The sequence below is a fragment of the Malania oleifera genome, chromosome 10 (assembly GCF_029873635.1).
Source record: "Malania oleifera isolate guangnan ecotype guangnan chromosome 10, ASM2987363v1, whole genome shotgun sequence".
Lineage (NCBI taxonomy): Eukaryota > Viridiplantae > Streptophyta > Magnoliopsida > Santalales > Ximeniaceae > Malania > Malania oleifera.
In genome coordinates, this window is record NC_080426.1 from 11,983,464 (window position 1) to 12,009,440 (window position 25,977).

Sequence of the window (25,977 nt, forward strand, 5' to 3'; positions counted from 1 at the left end):
TTAATTCTCCATTACTCTTACAATGTGCCTTCAGCTAATAGTTTGCTCTAATGTTATATTTGAGAACATGAATTTCGAACCTTTGATTTTGATTTGGGTGGATTTAAAAAATGTTGAATACAATTTTATGTTATGTTTTATCCAAATATAATATAACTCTAAATTCAAGAGTTGAGAGATTTAAAAAAGAACATAAACATAAAAGAAAGATGGTACAAGTAAATATAATCAGATAAAAAGTTATTTCAATTAATATAAAGAATAAATATTTTTATTATAAAAATTAAATATATATTTCTTATTTTATTTCTAGAGAATTTTTGAATTTAAATTTGTATGGATTTGAAAAAAATGTATTACAAAATTATATTAATTTTATTTAAATATACTCAAATCAAAATCCAAGTCCCAAAATATAATTTTGTTTTTTTAATTTCTTTGAATAACATCAGCTTTATCATAGTGATTTACTTCAAAATAATAATATTTTTATTTTATAAATAATTATTGTATTGTTTATATATTAGTTCCTATTTTTTCATCGTATTTCATTTCCATTAAATTGTATTTCATTCCGTTTTTTTTTTTTTAAAAACTATTTTCATGTTGCCCAGAGTTTTCACGGCAATCTTTTTCGCTAGTAAAAAGGCACAAAACAATTTCTGCTGCAACTTGATCGGCTCCCTTTATAAGACGCTGAACCAATGAGTCGCAGGAAGACTCTCTCTCTCCCTCTCTCTCTCTTCGCGATCAATTTTTCTGCAATTCAGTTCAAGAATCAAAAGCAAAACTTCATTCCCAATGTTCTGTAAGTTGTTCTCAATCTATCCATTAATGTATATTTTCCTATTTTCTTTTCATTGACATTCAATTCAATCTGTAAGTCTCTCTTCCCATTCTCTACCTCTCACACTTGGACGGTTTGGATCGTTCTCTGTAATGGGTTGTACTGTGAGAGAAAAGCATATCAGAACCAATAGAAGGCGACCCCGATCCACGAAACCGGATCTCGATCACACTAATCCTTTGGGCCCAGCATCGATCTCTAAATCAATACTCGAATCGGGTATCAAACCATTGCATTACCATCTGGCTATGAACAATCCCTCACAAAGCCCTAGCCATAATCCTAGTTTTGATGATAGTGGTTGGGGTTACTGTACTGAAGAACAATTAGAGGAAATACTATTAAAGAACTTAGAGTTCTTATACAGTGAAGCTATCTCGAAGCTTGTGGCTTTGGGCTATGATGAAGGTGTTGCTCTGAAAGCAGTACTTCGGAACGGCCATTGTTATGGGGGCATGGATGTATTATCAAACATATTGCATAACACCTTAGCTTATTTGAATGGTAGCTGTGGGGGTAGTAATGTGAACTTGGAGGAATCTGAGCCTCTGCTTACAGATTTGAGGCAGCTGGAGGAGTACTCGCTAGCAGGTATGGTGTGTTTGTTACAACGGTTGCGCCCGCATTTGAGTAAAGGCGATGCCATGTGGTGTCTCCTCATGTGTGATCTTCATGTAGGTCGTGCTAGCGCTATGGAAATTCCAGTTCTTCATTCGCAGGCAAGCAATGGGTGTGGTTCAGCACCTGGTAATGTTGAGAGCGTTAACAATAATTTGGAGGGTGTCACTCCGGCTCTTTGTAAGTTTCATGGTGGTTGGGGATTTGGAAATGATGGTTCTGAATTTCTGGTTAATGGGTTCTATTCAGATGGACCGAGTATGACTTTGCAGAGAGATATTGAATGCCCGAAGAGGTTTAACCTTACACCTTCAATGAAGTCTTTGTTGAAGCGGAATGTTGCAATTTTTGCTGCAGGGTTCCGAGCAAACTCAAAACAGATGCTGATGCAATCACAGGCCTGCCCCAGCTCTTTGTCGAGTGGGGATTCCTCAATGGGGTTTGTGTCAGGGGCTACAGTGCCAGTTGAGCAGTGTGAGGAGTCTAGGAATGCAAAGAACCAAGATATGGTTAGCTCGGTGTTGAGTAAATTTCATGATTTGAATATCGATGATAATCTGGAGCGTGTGGCAGAAGATCAGAAGGATGAGATGCTTCTAAATTTGATCCATCAAATTAAGGAACTTGAAAAGCAGGTAAAGGAGCGGAAAGAGTGGGCCCATCAGAAGGCAATGCAAGCTGCTAGGAAGCTTAGTAATGACCTAATGGAGCTTAAGATGCTGAGAATGGAGAGAGAGGAGACACAACAGCTAAAGAAAGGGAAGCAAACTCTTGAGGACTCAACAATGAAGAGGCTTTCAGATATGGAAAACGCTCTAAGGAAGGCAAGCAGTCAAGTAGACCGTGCAAATGCAGCTGTGAGAAGACTTGAGAATGAGAATGCAGAAATTAAAGCAGAGATGGAGGCTTCCAAGTTAAGTGCGTCCGAATCAGTTACAACCTGTTTGGAAGTTGCCAAGAGGGAGAAAAAATGTCTGAAGAGGCTTTTGGCTTGGGAGAAACAGAAAACAAAGCTGCAGGAGGAGATTTCAGAGGAGAAGCGGAAGATTTCTGAATTGCAACAGCAGTTGGTCCAGATTGAGCAGGCTCAGAAACAAGCTGAGGTACATGGAATTGTATAGATTAGCATAAAACTAATGCAACAAATGGTGAACCTGAAATATTCCTTGTGATTGTGTCCATCTCGTCAACTTATGCAGGTAGATGCCTTGCAGGTTCTTTTTTTTGTCTTGAATGGAATGCATTGACTTCAACTTTAAACTGACACATTCAACCTATCCATATGTTTTTTAGTCCAAGTCTCACAGCCTGGGCCACTCAATCTTGAGTTACAAATGGGGTATAGACCTGACCGCACCAACCCCCTCGCCCCTCGCGGCCACAAAAAAAAAAAATTGAACTTGAGATCTCCAACATGGATATCTCATGCTCATACCATTGCATGTGAACCCTAAGGGACACTGACCTATCCTTATTAATCTGTAAACTGAGAAGAAAAAGCAGTGACGCCAACAAAGTAATGACTGAAAATTCATTTTTTGGATCCCTGCCGATGCTATATGGCCCACTTCTATTTTTTCAGTTTTCACTTGGGATTTATGCTGTTAGCCTTTTGTCATTCTTTCCTCTTCTAATTTTCAGTTTAGACCTTTTCTTCATCCCATCCAAGGGTTGACCTGCCCTTGAGAATGATCTACAAAAATGAGTTGGTGAAATGCATAATTAGCATGTGTTGGTTGGGTCTTCTAAGGAATGCATACTTTGAAGTTTCTCTCTATTTATTAATTTTCTGTGCCGTACAGATTGTTTTACTTGATTTTTATTTTTCATCTGTGAAACTTTTTGAAGTAAAGCTTAGGTGCAACGGTAAGGTTGTCGCCGTGTGACCTGGACGTTAGGGGTTCGAGGCGTGGAAACAGCCTCTTGCTAAAATGCAAGGTAAGGCTGCATATTATAGACCCATTGTGGTCCGCCCCTATCCTGGACCCTGCATACACGGGAGCTTTGTGCACCGGGCTGCCCTTTTTTATCTGTGAAACTTTCTCGAAAAGACTAAAGAAATGAAAAGACAGAACCATATGCATATCATGTACAAACTAAGGAGAGGGATTTTCTTTTTCTTTTTTGGATAAAATTGTGTAATTGAATTGCCGATGGATCCAATGTGGAGCCCCCCAAACTACAAAGACTGGCTCAAGGAGCACACATTGCATATTCTCAGCAAAAACTAATAAAAAATTTTTTAGGTTACAAAGATCCATTGACTAAAGTAACTGAGAAAATTAGAATGCGGGCAATCTGACAAAGTGCAAAGGCAATATTTGCAGTTCATTTGTAGAAGGATGATAACTCATTTTCAGGAACACTTTGAACTCAAGCTTAGCTTGGGTTATGACCTGTGAATAATAAATCACAACCCAATTTCAAAATGAGATTTGTTTTTGTTTGGGTGGTTGAGGTTCCATGGCTTTGGTCATCAGGAAAGTCTATGTTAAGAGCCTAAATTGGGCAGTTCAAGGTATTAGAAATCGTTGCTTAAATTTTGTTAGCTTCCAGTTATCCTAAACCATCGAATTAGTTACTTTTAGAACAACTAGGTGATGGCATTACAGCTTATTTAGCTTGTTCATCTGGTAATTGTCCAAAGTTCATGAAGATCACTTTGATACGATATAACTTTTTGGTAGAGTTTTTGCAACTGAAACAACATTACATTGGCCTTGGTTGATTTGCAACATATTTTTGCATTGAAAATGATCATTATGAAAAAGGAATGATTTATTTTAAAAATTGAAATGTGATACAATGAAAACTAGAGTGTTAATAACTTAGTATGCAACATACCTCAATAAAAACTTTTTATTGTACTCAGTTGTTTTTTAACCTTCCTTTTTTCCTTCACCTCTTTCAATTTGAGCTAAATTATTCCTTTTGGGTGCAATTATTGGTCTTCCAAGCAATGATAAAACCAAGTAGGCGGCTTGATTGATCACAATGAACATATGTCAGAGACATTGCATGATAGTAAGCTCTAGTCTGAAAATACTCTTATTAATGAGATCTTGGTGGTGTTCTTGTTTGATAAGCTTAGGCAAACAGAAGTGGTGAGACAGTGTTTTGTAAAAAGGGTTCTCTTCTCTAGATTTCATTCCCTTGGGAGGGTGCAGAGTGTGACGATCACTGCTGCCTCCAGAAGAAAGATGACAAGCTTTGGCTCAGTGTTGTTCAAGTATCTAAAGCTTGCCTTTTGAGTAAACTCCTCCACCTTAAGAGTAATTTGCAAGAGTTAAGAGCACCATTTGCAACTAATCTGGAGATGCCCAGTCAAGGCGACCCCTTTGACGCCCCTAACAATATCTTCCTCCTCTTCTTCCCCTCCCGTCTTTAGGCAGTGCTGTGGTGGGATGTCTTGGCATCCCACCCTCTTTCTTTGAGAGATTCATGCACCCTATAGCTAGCTGTACTTCTACCAATCTCCACCTCACTGGTATGAAAAGGAAGTGATGATTTTCCAGATTTGAGGTGTGGCACTTTTTGCTTGTAGCCAAGCGGTCATGAAAACTTTGATCATTTATCTGTCAAAAGGTGTTGCATCTTAACGAAGGTGAAAGAGATTGGTGAACTACTTTCCTTCCTATGCATTGCTTCTCAGGGTTCTTCCTATCAACAAAAAACAACGACAATAAACCAAGCCTTAAATCCCACTAGGTGAGGTCGGCTACATAAATGTTTTTCTGCCAATTTCTATGATTGTGGGAGCCGAAGCCTCATCTCATTCCAACTCCTGAAAAATTCTTTCATACTGCTAGAGGGGCTTTGGATCCTCACAAACCAGACTTTCCTCTTGTCCCTTTTAGTACCCTTCTAGTTCTAGTAGAATATGATCTCAGAAATGCTGTCTTGGAAGATAACAAAGCTCACATGCCACTGGTGCACATTGGGATTGCCAGCCACCTCTCATCAGTCAAACAGGATTCAGCAATACCTCAGCTGGTTCCTTCAGCATTCAAGTGGTCAGAATATCCTGCACCTTGAATCTCATAAGTTCGAGGAGTCAAAATCAATTTCAAATTCTAATTCATCTCATACTGCCTCAAATCCCACCTCGCTATCACTCCTCTGATCAAAGAAAATGCCGTACTTCTGATGCTAGCTGGGGAAGCTCTTCTGCAGGTTTTCTTTGGACCTGTTTCTATTGGGACTGAGCACTTTAATGTTTATCTTGATGTCTCTCTGGTTGGCCCGGGTTTAACCTGTTTCTTCCTGAGCTCTTCCCCTCATAATGTCGGGTTTCACTCCAATACATTCCCAATTACTCAAACCCTTCTCCTTGGTTCTACCATGGCAGTTCCCTCAGCTTTCCCAAACCAGCACCCTTTAATCAAGCCCAAACAATATCCTCACCTGAGCAAAGGCGTATCAAATGACATTTTCCTTGAGCACCCCTGACGAACTTTTGATTGATTTTAGTCCTCAGTGTCACTCCCTCTACTCTAGCTCTAATAGCTCATCTTGAGCTGATTCTGATATTGATATTTCAGATTGGGTAGTCTCTAGAATTGAACGACTTATTAGTTCCTTCTTAGGCCTTAGTTATGACCATTGGAGCTTAAAAAGCTTTCTTGCTCCATTAACTATGATTGAGATAACACTTCTTCTAATAGACATGGCGATGCCAACTCTAAACGTGATCACAACCATTCTCTCCCATTAAGCGTCAGAGGCCTTAACAGTCAAGAAAAAAAGCTCACTACTCTCTGCCATAAAATATGGAATCCAGATATCCTGTGCATGTAGGAATCTAAAACAGACAAAGCTGATCAATTCCTGATCAACTCTCTTTGGAGCTTCAGGCTTGGTGGCCGCAGGTGGTATCATCATAATCTTGAAAGAAACTTCCAACCAAGAACGGTCAGTGTGCGGCCTACTCCATGAAGACAATTAAACAGACTTCTTATGGAGATAACTTAGCAGAGCCCATGAAAGCATGCCTGGTCCTTGGTGCATCTGTGGTGACCTCATTGTAGTAAGGTCTTTGAAGCACTGATATCGACATGTGACACAGACATGATGCAACAGCGATACAATGGAATGACTATTTTTGAAAAACAAGGATACAACATGGCAGGAACATTGAATTAATTAATCTTAAAAAAATTACATATTTAGGCATATTTAGTATTTCCTTATTTTCTTTTAGATGTAAAATATTGCACTAAAGTAAATTTATAATAAATTATTGAATTATAGGCATTATTAATGTACATTCTACAAATAAAAATTTCATCTACATTCAACAGTAAGGTTGCTCCTCAACCTCTCTGCATAAAAGCAGGGGTAAGGCTGCGAAGTGCAAACACTGTGACAAGCCTCCCCCTACCCTTGCAAAGCAAGGAGCCTTGTGGCCTTTGGATGCCCTTCTTTATTTATTGCTTGTATGCATATTTCATAATTTCACACTGCACATTTATAAAGGTACTGTCAGATTTATAACACAATCATAAAAGTATCCTCAATGATAAAAAGTTACAGAATGACAAAAACAACAAACTGGCAATAAGAAGCGTGAAAAATATTGATCCAAGAACAAGTAGTTGTCTAACAAAAAAGTATGAAAAAAACACAAAAAAAACTATGTATTGGACCATCTCAGGAAGTGTTAGGGCCATGTCCAAAAACATATTGAGTTGTGTTGGAAAAATAAATAAATAAAATTTTAATTTTTAATAAGTGTTGGATGAATGTCAGTGTCATCTACATTCCATTTTTCTGTATTGATTTTCCATAATTTGACAACTCACATTTATAGAAGTGCTATCAGATTTATAACGTAATCATAAAAGTATCATCAGTAATTAAAAAAAAATCTCCTAAAGACAAAAGACAACAAACAAATGTTGATAAGAAGCATGTTATCTAAAAAAAACTGGTAATAAGAAGCATGAAAAGCATTGATCTAAGAACAAGTACCTGAAGAAGTATAAGAAATATGCGGAAGGATGTAATGGACCGTCTCAGGAAGTGTTTAGGGTCGTGTTAAAAAAATATGTTTATATTAATTAATTTTATTTTAAATAAGAGTTGGATGAGTGTCTGGAAAAACCATCACTTGGAGATTCTTCCAGTCAGTGCTTCCTAGAAGGCACCTCCATGAAAGGAATGGGTGCACAAAAAGAGTAACCCCCATGATGGCCATAGCAAATTTTTCATAATTCAGCATTCAACACCGATTGGTCAATCTTCTCCTCAATGGAGCTCAATTTTATGTGGAATAATCATGAAGATAACCATTTGCTCTCCTAATTTGACATGCTTTTAGTGTTTCAAGAATAGGAAGTTCCAATCAGCTCTTCCCTATATCCTCTTTGACCACTCACTAATACTTCACCTTTTCAAGCTGCCCCTCTTTCATCCTTGTGAAAATTAAAGTTTTGAAATCTGAAATTTGTTCCTGGAAAATTTATTCCTCTGGAACTGTAGATTTTCAGGAGAATAACATCCTGCTGCAGCCATAGAGCTTCGATGTCAAGGTAAGAAACCTCTACTCTCTCGTATCCTGAAAAAGCAACTCTTGCAGTCTTTGAACATTTGCTAGCTGTGGAAGAGGTTGCATTGTGGCAAATGTCCAAGGAGATATGGCTTAAAGAGGAAAACCAAATTCTTTCACTTCATGGCCTCCATTCATAGGAGGTATAATTTCATCTCTAAAATCAGTCTTCAAGAAAAAAGGAAATACTTTTGATGATGGGGAGAGTATTAAAGAGGAAGTAGTGAATTACTATACTATGATGTACTGCCTTTGAGGTCTTTAACAGCTTCCTGATAATTTGTGGCTGGAAAAGACCCTTCCTCGAAGATTAAGCTCTTCTGGCCATCAATAACTTAAATGGTGATAATGCCCCAGCCTGGACGAGTCACTCTTCTGCTCTCTTTCAGTGTTGCTGGTCTCTTGTGAAAATAGAGATTAAGGCATCTTTGCCAGAGTTTTTTCCATCTGCAGATTTGGAAAATGCTTGAATTTAACCTCCATTGCTCTTGTCCATGACAAGAAAAGTGCAGAAAATTCTCAAGATTACACGTCCATTAGCCTCGTGTTTGTTCAATAAAATTGTCTAAAATACTTGCAGGCAGATTGAGATATGTGATGGTTGCAATCACCTCCGCCAACCAAGATGACTTTATTCATGGTAGTTGAATACTTTGATGCCTCCCTCATTGCCAATGGGTGCATTGCCAAACAAACAAAAAACAGATGCAGCCGCATTCTTTGGAAGTTGGACTTGGAAAAGGCTTTTGACCAGGTCAGTTGGGATGTGTTGTCGCACCCCAAGAAAAAATGTTCGTGGTGAACTTGGAGAAGGTGGATCCAAGAATATCCTAAGCCTCGTCCTCGATCCTTATCAACAGTGAAGCCGGTGGGTGCTAGTACCATTACAGTTTCTGATCTTATTTTTGCTGACAATACTCTTAATTTTATGTAGGGACTCTCCTGATGATCTATGATGGCTAAGAAGGCTGCTTCTTTGTTTTGAAGCTGTTTCCGACTTTAATATCAATATTAGCAAAAGCAAGATTCTTCCCCTTGTCAGTGTTGATCACGCTGCTGGACTGGCCTCTGTTCCCACCTGCCACGTGGATTCTCACCTCTCCACCTACATGCGCCTCTCTTCAAGGCCAATACCTCATAAGACAGGATGTTACTGGTTACTTTAGTTTTTTAGTGTTACTGCTATGTTTTATTGCTTTACTAGTGAACGTGAGTTGAGTTAGTAAGGTTATATGCTCATTGTTATGTATTTGGCATGTCATAGATAGAGGAAAGAACGTTGTGATTGGGTCTTCCAATTTACCCAACACTTTAACATGGTAATAGAGCATGGTCCCAAGCCCTAAGTGTCACAGCCTCCGTCAAACCGAAGCCTAAAACCCTAAATCTGCTGCATGTCTACCACATTAGGAGAATTGCTGACACTACTGTAGGGCCCATAAGACATAGCAGTTGTCAGAAATTTCTTGGATGATACTTCCAGTTCAGGAACACCAAATCCACTTTAGACCTTGCAAATTAAACACCGTAGCCACCATAGACACGGCGATAGCCCATAGCCGGAGCTGTCCTTACACGCTAGTCGAAGGCTGGCAATACTAATCCCGTGCACTGGCGCATCGAGCTTCATAAAGCCATATTTTTGGCCTGAATTAATCCTGTGTTGTTCGAATCCCTCTATAAACTATAAACCATCTCTTTGAAAATTTTTTTGTGATGGATATTTGTCCAAAATTTTAGATACTTATGTGCGGCACTCTGGGAATTATGGTGTGGTTTTGGAGGCTGTTTGTCAGTGTGCATTGAGTTCATTGAGACCGAAACAGTGGTATTTTCTCTGTTTTTCTTTATTTGTTTAGTTGTTTATCTTGTTCAATTTCAACTCCACCTATGATGCACTTAATGTCATAATTTTTCACACACAGCCGGTCCCAAGCTCGGGAAAAGGAGGAAGGTTGCATTGGGTAGCTGACAACTAGTATAAAATTTGTCAGATCACTATGATATGAATCCTTACCAAATATTTGTTGGGGCATCCCCTATGAGTGATGCGTTGCACTTGTACCACCCGGGTGTAGCAATGGGCGATGGTGGGCTAGGTTGTTGCCTTGAAGCGACATCCCATGTTGGCGCCCGGGTATGGTGTCAAATATGAGGGTTCCTGCATCATTCTGGACATGGGCAAGTAAAGAAGTTAGTTCAGGAAACTAGGATTAGATTAGCAACTTGGAATATAGGGACACTTACGAGTAAAAACATGAAAATTGTGGACACAATGATTAGACAAAAAATTAATATAATTTTCCTTCAAGAAACTAAGTGGGTGGGGGGAGAAAGCTAGAGAAATTGATAAATTTGGATTTAAACTTTGGTACGTTGGAAAAGAAAAACATAAGAATTGAGTAGGAATTATTGTAGACAAAAACTTAAAAGATAGCGTTGTTGATGCAAACAAAGTAGGGGAGTGCGTGAGAGGGAGAGATGAGGGATGAGAGCTAGATTAGGGCTCGGATGGCAGGGAGGTCTGGTGCGCTGGGAGAGTAGCCGTGAATGGAGAGACAGAGATCGAAAGAGGGTTGCGGAGGCTTAGAGGAGGATGGAAAATGGAGAAGGAGAGCTTCAAGGAGGAGAGAGGAAGAAGAATGGAGATCAGAGGGATGAAAGGGGGCAAAATCGCGAAAGCTAGGGTTAGGGCACGAAGAAGGAATAGTTCTAAGTCTAATATTTTAAAGTGCCCTGCCGACACTCATCGACGGGTAGCCGTTGAAGGTTCGTCGACAAGAGCCTTGTGCTCGTCGACGAAAGCAGTGAAAACTGTTGCCTTTAGAATTCAGAACAGCCAAGAAGGAATAAGAGAATTGAGTGAGTTTTTCACTCATCGTTTCAAAAACAAAGAGCAAATTTATTTTCTTCTATTCTTTTATTGACAAAGTCCCTGTTTGAAAGAGTTTCCTACGAAAAAAGGGGTTGAGGAGACCTTTGCAACGTGTTAATCTAAGGGCATTCCTTATGGCAGAAACTAAGATAGGTCCTTGGGGGTGCACATGCCCAATTCATGCCTGATTTTACTGAACCTTTCTTGGTTTAGGGTTTTGTTAAAATATCAGCCAGTTGATCTTCAATATTCACGTATACTAATTTAACATCCCCCTTTTGAACATGATCTCGAATAAAGTGGTGCTGTATCTCAATATGTTTGGTCCTAAAGTGCAGGCATGAGTTTTTCGAGATATTGATGGTACTAGTGTTGTCACAACAAATTGGTTTTGCACCCTCCATAGTCAGCATCTGAGTAGCAGGTGAGATCAAATGGAGCATTCTTAGGGTAAAAGGGCCTTTAGTTATGTGTTCCTGCTAGGTACCCAAAAATTCTCATGATGACATTAAGATGTGACTCTTTGGGGCATGATTATAATCTAGAACATAAGCAAACGCTGAACATAGTATCAGGTTTGCTGGAAGTGAGGTACAACAAACTACCAATCATCCCTCGGTATAGTTTTTGGTCAACATTCTTCCCTTTTTCATCATTATCAAGTTTCGTTGTTATGCTCATAGGGGTTGCTTTAGGTTTTCCCATTTCAAGACCAAATTTCTTAAGCATGTATTTGACGTATTTGTTTTGATTAATGAAAATTTCATTCTTCATTTGTTTTATTTGCAACCCAAGGAAGAAGGTTAATTCGCCCATCATACTCATCTCAAATGTTTCCTGCATAGTTTGGGCAAATTCTTTACACATATTCTCATCTGTAGCACTGAAAATGATATCATCTACGTAAATTTGTATGCCTAGCATATCATTTTCCTTATGTTTCAAGAACAAGGTAGTGCCAAATTTTCCTCTTGTGAAGCCATCTTCCAAGAGAAACTTGCTTAATCATTCATACTAAGCTCTTGGTGCTTGCTTGAGTCCATAAAGAGCTTTTGAGAGTTTAAATACATATTCAGGATGTGTATGACTCTCAAAACTTGGGGGTTGTTTAACATAAACTTCTTCATTAAAGTACCCATTTAGAAAAACACTCTTTGCATCCATTTGAAATAACTTGAAGTTTTTATAGCAGGCAAAGGCAAGCAGCATCCTAATGGCTTCAAGTCTTGCTACAGGGGCATAAGTTTCATCATACTCAATTCCTTCTTGTTGGTTATACCTTGTGCAACCAATCTAGTTTTGTTTCTTACAATATTTCCATCCTCATCTTTCTTATTCCTAAACATCCATTTTGTGCCAATTATTGTTGTGTTCTTGGGTTTAGCAACCAATTCTCATACTTTGTTTCTTTCGAATTGGTCAAGTTCTTCTTGCATGGCAATAATCCAATTTTCATCATTTTCAGTCTCCTCAAAGTTTTTAGGTTCTAGTTGAGACACGAAGGCTATATGATTACATCCACTTCTCAAGTGAGATCGAGTACTAACTCCTTGGGATGGATTACCTATGACAAGGTTGGTTGGGTGGTTTCTAACGAATATACATGCTCTAGGGAGTTCTTGATTTTCTTCTTCAAGTCTTACAGAGTCTTCCTTAGGTGATGACTCTTGATGATCATTTTTTATTTCTTGGGAATTTTCATTTTGTTCATCGTTTATCTTAAGTTGCTCAAGTTCCTTCTCAATTCTCATGGTAGTTACTTGATCATCCTCGTCAACTATTTCTTTGGGTGCATTAGGGTTAGTTTCATAAAAAATAACATGTATTGATTCTTGAATAATTTGAGTCCTTTTATTAAATACTCTGTAGGCTTTACTGTTCATTGCATACCCTAGAAAGATCCCTTCATCGGATTTTGAATCAAATTTGGCTAAATGATCTCTATCATTTAGAATGAAGCCTTTGCATCCAAAAACCTTAAAGTGTGAGATGTTAGGTTTTCTACCCTTCCAAATCTCATATGGGGTTTTTCCTATCTTGGATCTAATGATGACACGTTTGCTAACATACCAAGTTGTACTAACGGCTTCAGCCCAAAAATATTTTGGAAGTTTATGTTCATTGAGCATTGTCCTAGCCATTTCTTAGAGCGTTCGGTTCTTCCTTTTCAACTACTCCGTTTTGCTGTGGAGTTTTAGGTGTGGAGAAATTGTGTGAGTAACCATTTTTTTACAAAAGTCTTCTAACTCTTGGTTTCTAAATTCTCTTCCCCTATCACTCCTAATATGAACAATGGGCATACCTTTTTCATTTTGTACTTTACCACAGAAGTGAATGAAAGCACTGCATGTGTCACTTTTGTTTGCTAAAAAGATAACCCAAGAAAATCTAGAGAAGTCTTCAACAATAACAAATGCATACAAGTTTCCAGTTATGCTTGCAACATCATTTGGCCCAAATAGATCAAGGTAAATTAACTCTAATGATCTTGATGTGCAAATCACTTTCTTCATTTTAAACGATGATTTATTTTGTTTTCCATAATGGCAAGCATCACATACTTTGTCTTTAACATAGTTATCTTTACGCAAGCCATTTACTAACTCTTTAGAAGATAGTTTATGCACAAGGTCCATGCTAGCGTGACCTAACCTCCTATGCCATAGCCGACTAGACTCACTTGTTACAACCATACATTTTACATCACAAGAATTTATGTCATTAAATTCAATGGTGTATACGTTTGATTCCCGCTTGCCCACTAATATAGTATTTCCATGTAAGTCAGTTATTGAACATTGTGTGGATGGAAATAAAACATTTAGTCTTTATCACATAGCTGACTAATACTTAACAAATTATGCTTAAGCGTATCTACAAGAGCAACATTTTCAATGGAGAGAGAGGAGTTACCTATTTTACCTTTACTTATGATTCTTCCCATGGCGTTGTCTCCGATTGTCATGAGTCCTTCTTTCTTGTAGATGAGTGAGAGGAATTTGCTGGCGTCTTCCGTTAGATGCCTTGAGCACCCGCTATCAAGAATCCACTTGTTTTTCATCATGGAGGTCTTCAAGCAAACCTGCAGAGAGAATTAGGTGATTTGTTTTGGTACCCAATTTTCCTTGGGTCCTATGGGGTTAGTGTTCTTGACCACCCATACATATTTCTTTCTTTTTCCTCTATTTCCTCTAAAAGGACAGGTGAAGCGTACATGACCCTTTCTCTCACAATATAAGCAAGTTTTATTAGCATGCAAAGGGTTTGGTTTGGTTTGGGTGCCGGATTTTTGTTAGGAAACAAGTTTCTTTTGGCACATAAATTTGTAATACCAATAGATTCGCATGAAGAAAAACCATAGTCTAAACCTTCTTTGTAAATCCCAAATCTTTGGGCCCCAAGTATTTTGTCAAGATTTTCCCTTCCATTTGTAAACTTATAAATAGTCATGCTTTGGTCCTCTATTTTCTTTTTCAAAGACAAGTTTTCTTCAACACTTTCATTGATTTGGTTTTTCAACTTTTCGATTTTCTTTTGAAAAAACTCATGATCTAATTGAGAACTTTTATTTAGCTCTTCAATTTTTGCATTCAAAGATGCATTTTCTTCCTTTAAAGTGGAACAGAGACATACTTCTTTTCTCTTGCATTTTGAATGAGTTTCTTCAAGATGTTTATTTCTTCTTTTAGTTGCAATTAATTCATTATAGAGTTTTCTACAAGTATCTTCTAATTCATCATATGAGGGAGTGTTTTCGTCATTAGAAATTACCTCATCTTGCTCATCCGCCATGAAGCAAAAGTTGGCTACTTCTTCTTCGTTTTCTTCATCGGTAGAAAGTCCATCAAGCTCGTCTCATTCGGTTGCATTCATGGCTTTGTATTTCTTTTTATCTCCTTGCTGATTATTCCCTTTGTTTTTGAATAAGGGACATTCGGCCATCCGATGACCGGGCTTCTTACAATTGTAGCACCTCATACTCGATTCTCCCTTATTCTTTTGCTTACCTTTCTTGTTTAGCAAGAAACTTCTAATTCTCCAGGTGATGAGAGCAACTTCTTCCTCATTGTCGCACTCTTCTTCTTCTTCGATAATTTCCTTCTTGCTTGTTGTCTTTAGAGCCATGTCCATTGTCTTTTTTGGCTTTTCTACTTCAGCTAAGGCGTTCTTCTTCTTGATCTCATAGGTCATGAGAGACCCAATGAGCTCATCGAGAGTGACCTTAGAAAGGTCTTTTGCTTCTTCAATCGCCGTAGACTTCGCGTGCCATGACTTTGGTAATGAACGAAGAACTTTCTACACATTATCTTCCATAGAATATTCCCTACCAAGTGCTTTCAGTCCGTTCGTTTTATGTGTAAAATGTGTAAACATGGAAGTAATCAACTAACCTTCCTCCATTTTAAACATTTCATATCCTTTGACTAACATATAAATTTTTTATTTTTTCACCTGAGTTGTACCTTCATATGTTACCTGGAGCTTCTCCCACATTTCCTTTGCTGTGTTGCATCCGCAAATCTGGTTGTATTCTTCATCGTTCACAACACAATAAAGAAAGTTTTTTGCTTTAAAGTTTAGTTGTGCCAGTTTTGCATCAGCTTCTGAGAGTTTCCCAATCAGTATGATTATAATTTTCGTCATCCTTGAATACGTAATCTCCTTCGGTGATTACATTCCACATTTTGTAGTCATATGCTTGGATGAAGATTGACATTTGGTCTTTCCATGCCGGATAGTTGATTCCGTAGAACTTAGGTGGACGGTCAACCAATTGTCCTTCGGCAAACGTATCCGCCATTTGATCTTTTCGCCTGGATGTTACTCCGAATGTCCAGTGACTAGAGCTCTAATACCACTTGTTGGCTTGGGTGTGCGTCTAGAGGGGGGGGGTGAATAGATGTCTTTTGCGGATATAAAACTTTTTCTGCAATCACAAAAATAACTTGGCAAGTTGCAAGAGTATTATATTACAATTTTTATTCAAGGCAAATAATAACAAGCAAACAATATGAAAGAGGAAGGATAAGAGAAGCTTAACACGGCGATATTAACGTGGTTCGGCACCAAGCCTACGTCCACGCCTTGAGACCAACTCAAGGATTCCCCAAATCCACTAAGCAATCCTCCTTTACCGGCGGAGAAGCCTTTACAATCTTGGGTACACAATCTTGCTGCTCACCAAGAGCTACAACAAGGTTCTCACCAAGAGTTACCTTACCAAGGCTCGCAAAGAACCCACTCGATACAATGATTCAAAGCAATAAGACACAACAACAAAATGCCCCTTCTTGAGCAGATAATACAAATCAACACCTCACACTACTCTTTTTGTGAATGGTATGTAAGACAAGAGTAAAGAGCAAAAGAGTATGAGCAAAGATAAAACCCTAGAATTGAATGCTCAATGAATGTGCTTAACAACCAAGTGCTCAACTTACATGAAATGAATGCACAAGACTCATATTAAAGGGCAAAGGGACGAGCAGCTCGCTGGAGAGTTGTTGGGCATTAATGGAGAAAAGACAATTTGAAAATTAGTCGTTACTGTGCATTAAATGTTGTCTGCAGCCCGACACTCGTCGATGATTCCATGACTTCGTCGACGAGTCTTCTATGCTGAATTCAGATAGGTCTCGGTTTCTCTTCGTCGACAATTCCCTCGTGTACATCGACAAGCCACCTTTGTACCTTCGTCGTCGAATCCCCTATATTCGTCGACGAGTCTGCTATGAGATTTTAGGTGGTCTCGGGATCTCATCGTCTACGATTCCCCTGTGTACATCAACGAGTCCCTTTGCTTTACTTATATAAGGACCTACATGGATGTGGACAAGTTCCAAAACAATTTTTGTTCAAGTTAAAGTCCCATCTTGTCCAGAATTTTTACCAATTTTAAGATGTCTTGGTTTGATAAAATGCGTTTGAAAGCCATTTTGACATCTTATGTAGTTTAAGTGACTCGATATGCATGTGTGAACTCAGAATACATGTTCTAACCTATTATGAACTATATGCTTTGCTTGAGTGGTTGAGTTCCGGATGTGTCATATGTTGGACTTTGTTGATGGTCATTTGCTCTTTGCTTGTTTGATACATGTTTGACCCTTATGCTTGCCTTGAAATTTTCCTGTATATCTTAATTGAACTTGAGGAAAAATGTTAGCATACTTTAAGAACTACTAATGGGTTGTCGTCATCAAAACAAGTTGGAATGAGTACCCTTAGCCACTAGGGCTAACAGCTCCAGTTGTTGAAGATTGTGTGTGTTGAGATGGCATCCACAAATCCCAAAAGTACATTGTTCATTGTGTGTTTATGATTTGTTCTAGTAGTCAAGGTTCTGTGTGTGTTGGGATGGAGCCTAGAAATCCCAAAATTCTATTTCGTTGTGAACAATGTGTATAACTATCTTATAGGAGGAGTATTTGAGGTTCTTGCAATATCAGGCGTCCCAACGAGCATCTCATCACATTGTATCTTTTGCTCAAAAAGGTAATTCAATTTCATGTCATCTAACGCCTCTCTCACAAGTCCTTGGGCCATTGATTCTTCACCACTGACAATATGAGTAGTAGATCTCTCTTCTGTTTTGTGCATTCCTAAATCCCCTTTCTATCTCAAGTTTGTTAGTAAGATTACGGAGTCACTAAATTGTTCCATAACCTTCTGTCCTAATTTTGTTGTTACTTAGGATTTGAAAGCGAGGAAGTCGATTGGCATAGGATGTGAGATTGGGGGACTTTATTACTTTTAGTTGCTCTCTCCTCCTATTGCCTGCATTGTTGCTGCAACACCACTTCAAATCCACTATCACCTTGATCATCCTTCATTGGAGAAATTAAAGCAACTAGTTCTTACTTTGAGTTTTGTACTTAATCTTGAGTGTGAGTTGGAAAGCACCATCATGTTCTCTTTGCTTCCCAACTCAATAAACGGGCAGTCAACCCTTTCATGTTCATTTCAATGTTTGGGATCCTAGTCATGTCATGTCAAATTTGGGGTTCTGATACTTTGTTACATTTGTTAGTGACTATTTTGGGATGACTTGGTTGTATTTTAATGAAGACCTAATTTGTTTAATGTCCTTTGTGCCTTGTGTTTTAAATAAGGACCTCTTTGATATCTTTTGTGCCTTGATAATGCTAAGGAGTACTTTAGATTCACTACCCATATGACTTTGGTATGGTCCATGAGTCATCTTGTGCCCACACTCTAAAATGGAGTTGCAGAGCGAAAAATTAGAGAAGCCACTCTTACCCTACTGTATCAAATGAATGTCGTAAAAAATTTCTTGGAGTGATGGTAGCACATATTGCTTGTTGTCTCATCAATAAAATGCCATCCTTTGTCCTTGATGGTAAAATACCATATTCAATTATCTTCCCAAAGGCCCCTTTGTTCTCATCCCCTCCTACATTTGACTATGTCCCTTGCCCATTAGTTAAGTCAAGGAATGGATAAGTTGGATCCTCATGCTATCAAATGTATTTTGTGGGTTCGTATCATATTCAAAAGGGATATCGATGTTGTTGCTAGTTTACATCGATTCTTTGTATTTGCTGAAGTTACCTTTGAGTCTACACCATACTATTCTAATTCCTTCAATCTTACTAAACTTGATGAGTACCTTTCTCTGGCTAGCCTTCTAGGTCCTACCCTGTGTCTCTTGTGAGTCCTCCTGCATCTTCATTTTTCCTTCTTGTCCCTTGGATCATCCTAATTTGCAAGTGTACACAGGACAGTGACCTAGAAGAGGAGAGCCTCCTCCAGCTTCTACTTCTATACCTTTTAGTTCCTTGGCTTATTGATCCCATTTCCTAAGATGTTGATCTTCCTATTGCTGTCTAGAAAGGTAAATGCACTTTCTACTCAGCATCCAATCTCAAATTTTGTTCGCTACAAACTCTCATCACCCTCATATTACTGTTTTATCAGTACTCTGTCTTTTGTTGTTCTTACTACTTCTATTTCCGAAGCCATATTCCATTTTGGGTGAAGAACTGCATCAGTTAAAGAGATGCGTGCATTCCAGGATTATGATGGGGAATTGGTACTTCTTCCTCCTAATTACTCTGTGGTTGGTTGTTGATTGGTGTATTTAGTGATAGGCAATTCAGATGGTTTATTTTGGTTCATTTGAAGGCTCACCTTGTTGCTAAAGGATATATTGAGTATACAGTTTGGATTATTCTGAAACATTCTCCCTGGTTGCCAAACTTGCCTCAATTCGTTTGTTAATATCCTTAGCCAACACATGTCATTGCCCTTTGCATTAGTTAGATGTGAAGAATTTTTTGCCCACATAGTGATCTTTAGGAGGAGCTCTATATTGAGCAACTACTTGTATGGGTTGAAATAGTCTCCCAAAGCATGGTTTGATTGATTCAGTGTCGTTGTACTTGAGTTTGGTCTTCGGGTTGCGCAGTAGATCAATCTATATTTTATTATCACACTTCTAGTAGGATTTTGCTCATGTATATGTAGATAACATTGTGATTACTGGTGATGATGATCGAGGTATCCAGTGCCTAAAGCATTTTTTACGAACTAAATTTCAGACCAAAGATTTAGGGCCATTGAAATACTTCTTGGGTATAGAAGTATTCATATCTTGTATAGGACCTTTATGTCAATTTTTTTATTAACCAAAATGGGGTTATTAGGAATTCAATATACAAAAGTAAGGTTTATTTGAAACAATTTACAAAAATAGGCCAATATGCATCTTCAAGATGCATACAGCCAGAGACTTCACACCGGAAAACATTAATTGCTGTCCTTTCCCTGCTCCCAATGTGCTCTCTCTCCCCCTTTACCTCCCATCGAACTCCACATTTATCTTTTTTGAATTTTATTTTTCTAGCAATAAGAAGTTTGGATATTTCAGTAGATTAAGGTGATCTTTCTTCCAAGCAACGTAATTCTTAGAATATAATCCACTTCAATCCAAAATCCAAAAGTGAATGCCAAGCCTCTAGAAATTACCAGAAAACCACCCTCGTTTCCTAATTCATATGTAAATGAGATGATTTAGGGGTGTGGCACTGGCAAACCTCAATTCCCAGATCCCAACAAGTGCTTCCCCAAGGCCAGACAACCACTGCTGTAGCCAGTGGTCTTGAACGAAGATGGGGACTTCATTGTGGGTAGTGGCCTTGGGAACAACAAAGCCCAAGAAGGATTTGTTGGTGGAAGAGACCTTCATAGCCACCCTTGTTGACATCCACTACCCCATCACCTTCAAATCTATAACCAAACTGATGATGATGTATCAGGCCTGGTCAATGATGATCACTAAATGCTTGTGTTCATGCCTTTTGACAAGTCCAATGCAACAATGTTCTTGGCTCAAGTCAAGCTCGCTACTTGGAACACTGCCATAAACGGCGGGTTGACATAAAACTCTCATTTTAATGAAGTATGTTCTAGATTTTATAGATGAGATCTAGTGGGATCCTCACCCGTGGATCCTAACAAGAAGTTAGTGCATGGGTGATTTGAGCCAATTTCTTGATTCTTTGAGAACAAGTTAGTGAGATGAGATGCAATCATTTGTGTCTTGAGATACCTCAAAGTGCACCTAGAAGATGTCTCTTATATTAGCATTGGGTCACAGTTTTATTCAGAGATATATCGATGCAAATTGGCCCCTTCTCACACAAGGTCCCTAGTTGGGTATTGTGTTTTGGGTGGTAACCAGGTTTCTTGGAAAAGTAGGAAACACACTATGGCGGCCTTGTTAAGTGTTGAGTTAGAGTATAGGGTTGTGGCCCACATTACATTTGAGCTTATTTGGTTGAAGAACAAGTTAGAAAAACTTGGTTTTCCACATTGTTAACCTTAGAAGTTGATGTGTGATAATCAGTGCTACATCCCAATCTTCCACGAGTGGACAAAACACATTGAAGTTGATCGTCACTTTGTTCAAGAGAAACTTGTCCAAAAGCTCTATGAAGTCTGAATTCCAACTTGTTGAGTTATTCACTGAAGCCTTGGGGGTTGGTTGGGTCAAATCCATTTGTAACAAGCTAGGAGCATACGATATAGGGGGAGTTTTAGTGGTTACTTTAGTTATTTAGTATTATTGTTGTGTTAATAAATGTGAGTTAGTATGGGTAATATTGTCATTCTAATGTACTTGGCATGTATATTACAAATACAGGGGTAGACATATCTTTGTAATTTGGTCTTCCAATTTCCCAACACTTCAACACAGGTTGTATTGCACAAAAAGAGAAATATTTTGGTGAGAGTTGTGAGAACACAGTTTGTAGAATTCTTTCTTTGCCAATAAAAAAGAAAAAGAAATATCCTAGATATTCCAATAATATGGTGTGCTAGGTCATAAAGTAACATAGTAAATTGGCATGTCAAAGTCTTCATCCTCCTTGAGTAGTGTATAATTTTTTGCATATTTGGGTTGGAGCTGCATTTTCCCCTTTTATTTTTTTCTACTTTTTCTTGCTGATTTTGCTGGATTTGCAACTGACTTCTGTTTTGTTCTAAAATTTATTTGGTTTTTTAAATTAAGGATTTCATTTTGATTTGAGAAATTTACATGTTTTAGGATTTTTAGCTATTTTGGTTTTATTTTAATATTTTAATTACTTCATGGTATATTGTAAATTCTCTCTCTCTCTCTCTCTCTCTCTCTCTCAGTTGCACTACATCAAATTGGTGTCAAAGCCCACTTTTGTGTTTGGACCCTTTAGTTCAGCTCTTTAGGTCTTATATTTGACAAGCTGTACAGTTGTGTGAAGGTTTTGCTTGCCTTGATGGGTTTCAGAGGGGGATTTGAATGTTGTTGGATTTCCTATTAAGATATGAGGTATTTCTAGGTTTGTACCTAGTATGCAGCGCTTTGATAGGTTTATTAGGAAATGTGATTTGTAGGACGTCCCTTTGCATAATACTTTGTTTAACTTTGTCAGTAGGAGGAGAGTGTGTTGTGTCTAGTCTGCTGGGTAGATTTCCTTTTTGGGAAGTGGTAGGAAGAATTTTCCAATCTTGAATGCTTTCTGGACTGGTATCAGATCACTTTCCTATTAATTCTTGAGTCTAGTAAAGTGATGGGGTCCTACTCCTAGTACTTTCCATGTTGAGCATATATGGTTGATTCATCATTCCTTTCATTCTTCAGTTGAGGCTTGAGAATTGAAGAGGCTATCCAGTTATGGGTTGGGAAGGTTTTAAATTTATTAGAAAATTGAAAGGCCAAAGGGAGGTCATGAAAAAAATTAAAAAGTGTATGGTAATTTTACAGTTCACAAGGGTAGCATTTTCCGTGGAATTTAGTGTTTGGCTAGGATGAAGGAAATCAAGGGCCTGTTTAGCTGTAGAAAACAGTTTTTTATTTTTAGTTTTTTTGAATTAGTATAAAAATATTAGCTTATATGTTTGTTTCCCAACTCTGCTAGTCCCAGGCTTGGGTAAAGGAGGAAGGGTTGCGTTAAGTAGCTGACAGCTGTCGCAAAACTTGTTAGATCTTTATGATATAAATCCTTACCAATTTTTTGCTGTAGTATCCCCTACGAGCCACCATGGGTTTAAAACTTGGACTGGATCAGCCGCTCTGACCAGGTTGAACCAGAACGGGGCCCATGGCCGGTCCAGGTGATAGAATAAACTCAGCTCATTTTTTCAGTTTTGCAACATATATATTAAAAAACTGGAAAACAATAAAAAGTTGACAAATTCACTTGCATAAAACAGTTTTATTTTCCATTTCTAATTTTTAATAATTAAAAAAAAAAAGCCACCTTGTTTTCCAATTTTCTAAATTTGTATAAGAAAGTTGAAATACATATTTTTTATTGTTTTCTTGATTTCTGATTTCTTATATAATTTTTTAAAAAATTTGAAAACAAGATGATTTTTATAATTATTTTGAAAACTGAAAAATGAAAAATGGAAACTCTTTTCAGCAACTAAACAAATCCTTTATTTTCTACCATTTTAATACAAATTGGAAAACTAAAACATAACAAAAGCAAACTAAGCCGTAAGTCCCACTAGGAGGGGTTGGCTATACAAGTAATCTTTTGCCAATTAATATGACTGTTAGCATTTCCTCAAACAATTTTAGGACTATTAAATCCTTATTCGCTATCTCATTCCAAGTTATTTAGGGTCTATCCCTATTCCTTCTACTACCCCTCAGAGTAATTGGCTTACTCCCCCTTATTGGTACGCTACTTTGCCAACGCTGCAAATGCCCAAATCATCAGAGTCACCCCTCCCTTATCTTATCTTTTACAGGAACTATGCCTAACTTACTGCGACTATACTCGTTCCTTAATTTATCTTTTAATGTTATACAGTTCTACCACACATCTACCTTAACATTTTCATTCCGACAACTTTCATTTTTTGGATATGTTATTTTTTAGTCGTTTAACATTCTAATCCATATAGCATAGTTGGTCTTATAACCATCTTATAAAATTTTCCTTTTAATTTTAATAGTATTCTACAATCACGCAGCACACTCAAAGCATTTCTCCATTTAACCAAACCTGCCTTAATTCTATGTATTACATCTTCTTTGATTTCTTCTTCAGTTAGCACAATAGATCCAAGATATTGAAATCCAGTAATGCTATCAATTTCTTGACCATCAAGTTTAGTCTTTTCTCCCACATTCTTCCTATTATAACTTAAATTACATCTTATACATTCTGTCTTATTTCTACTTATCTCTGGAAGCTTTGTTTTGTATTTGTTTCAGTGGCTTTCTTGTCTATTTGTTTCAAGGGTGCTAATAGGTTTTGTGGCGTTCTGTGGTTTTTGCTGTGTTATGGGTCATTTGGTTGGAAGGGAATGACTGTATTTTTAAGGGATGCGCCAAGACCTTTTTGCTGCATTTAGATATAGAATTGAATATATGGCTTCTCTTTGAAGTTTCTCTTCTGATTGTTTCAAGGGAAAGAATTTTGATGGGATTGGAAAACATTGCTGGCTTGATGTCCTTTAAATCTTCTCCTCTTCTTTCTTCTTGTAATTTTTTTCTTTTCTTTTGCAGTTTTGCTTTAGGTGGATATCATATCCCCTGCTTTCTCTTTCTTCTTTTATCTCAATGAACTTTCTTTTATATATGATGATGATGCTAAAGATGATAATAAATAAATAAATAAATATCTAATTTTCTCAATCTGGAGTTGAGAAGTTTGTATATGACACAACCTGTTTCATGAAATTTGCATGAAAATGAAGTAGATTGACATGGTATTTGGAACTTACGGTGTGTTTGAGGGGATATGTTCTTCTTGTCTGTTGGACATGCTTGTGTGATACCTATCGGGCAATAGGTGTGCTGAATTCATAGCCCTTGCCTGTGCTGTGTTTGGCGTGAGCACCTTGCAGATTCATAAGCACTTGCCAGATTTTGTATTTTCCATTTAATATGGGTTCACTACTACAGTATGATACTGTCAATTAGGCTTGAGTTCCTGGGAACTTTACAATATCCATGTTTATATCCCATTTATAGTATACCTACCTGCTTTTCAACCTCTAGTCCATAACACACTGTTTTTATGTGTTGATTTCTTGTTCTATTCCTACCATCTCAATTGGATGTTTGGCTTCTTACATTTCCAAAATCCATTCATTTGTAACGTGTGTTAGTCCATTTGTTCTAAATTAAATGTCATGCTGGTTATGCTAAAGAATTTGTCAATACAGGTAAAGTTCAGGCAGGAGCTGAAAGCTAAAGAGCTAGCCCTAGCACAAGTGGAGGAAGAACAACAGTCCAAGGAAGCTGCTGAGGCTAGTAACAAAAGAAAGCACGAGGCTCTGCGCCTAAAGATTGAGATAGACTTCCAACGCCACAAGGATGATCTCCAGAGACTTGAGCAGGAACTTTCCCATCTCAAAGCATCTGCTAAATCCACCCAACGTTGTGGTCCTCATCATTCATCCAATACTGTAACATCTGGAAACTCTGATGAAGCGACACTCCAGGCAGAAACAATTGCGAAGCTGCTTCACGAATTAGATAAACTGGAGGATTCGTCGGACAAAGAAGTATACTCTGATAGGGAATGCTTGATCTGTATGAAGGATGAAGTTTCTGTTGTGTTCTTGCCGTGTGCCCACCAAGTTGTGTGCGCCAATTGTAGCGAGAAGTATGGGAAGAAGGGAGCGGCTGCTACTTGTCCATGCTGCCAGGTTCCAATTGAACAGAGAATTCGTGTTTTTGGTGCAAGTTCATAAGAGTGCTTTTTGGGTGAGAAACACCATGGTTACGTCATTAGAGACATGTTTTTGGCATAGTATACCAATAACTGGCTTTGGTAGTCCATTGCGGTGGATATACCTATAACTAGTTGTGTGTAAATAAAAGGGCTGCACACTGAGTATACCAATAACTGGCTTTGGTAGTCCATTGCGGTGGATATACCTATAACTAGTTGTGTGTAAATAAAAGGGCTGCACACTGGTTTTGTTTGTTGCCATTTAGCTTTGCAAAAGCAGGAATAGAGTTGATTGTTGTGTGGCTTTTAGAGTGATGATTTGAAGTGTAATAGCAATTTGCAAGTTGGCAGACTGGTTGAGATCATGACCAAAAATATGCAAAATTTTCCTTCATGTTCATAATTCATATTAATATATTTTTGCATTTATTTTTTATTTGTTTTCATTATTGTGACTTATTAAAATCAGGCAAATACTCTCATCCTCTGTTTGGAGAGGTCTTAAATTTGAATTTATATAAATATAATATGAAATTGTATTAAAATATATTTAAATTATTCAAATTTAAAATCTGAAATTTATACTCTTAAAATGTAACATTATTCTATATTTGGAGACGTTTTAAATTTGAATTTATAGAATAAGCGTTTTAAGTATTTTGATTCATGCATTTTAAAATATATCAATCATTTCAATAAAAGTATTAACATATAATATTTATTTTTTAAAATTATATAATTAAATTTATAAACATATATACTATTAAATTTTAAGAGTTTAATGGAACTAGCTATGTAATAATATATAACATAAAAATAATTTGCAATTAATTATAATGTCTTACGTAATTTTAATTTATTCGTTGTTTCATGTGTCATTTCCAAATTTAGT

General features: G+C 37.6%; 1 protein-coding gene across 1 annotated transcript; it reads left to right on the forward strand.

Moving 5' to 3' along the window:
• Nucleotides 1-583: 583 nt before the first annotated feature.
• Nucleotides 584-25,519, forward strand: LOC131167072 (MND1-interacting protein 1-like). Its single transcript, XM_058125847.1, has 2 exons — nucleotides 584-2,568; nucleotides 24,574-25,519. The coding sequence occupies exons 1-2, from the start codon at nucleotides 940-942 to the stop codon at nucleotides 25,102-25,104; spliced, it is 2,160 nt and encodes a 719-aa protein (XP_057981830.1). The 5' UTR covers nucleotides 584-939; the 3' UTR covers nucleotides 25,105-25,519.
• Nucleotides 25,520-25,977: the final 458 nt, after the last annotated feature.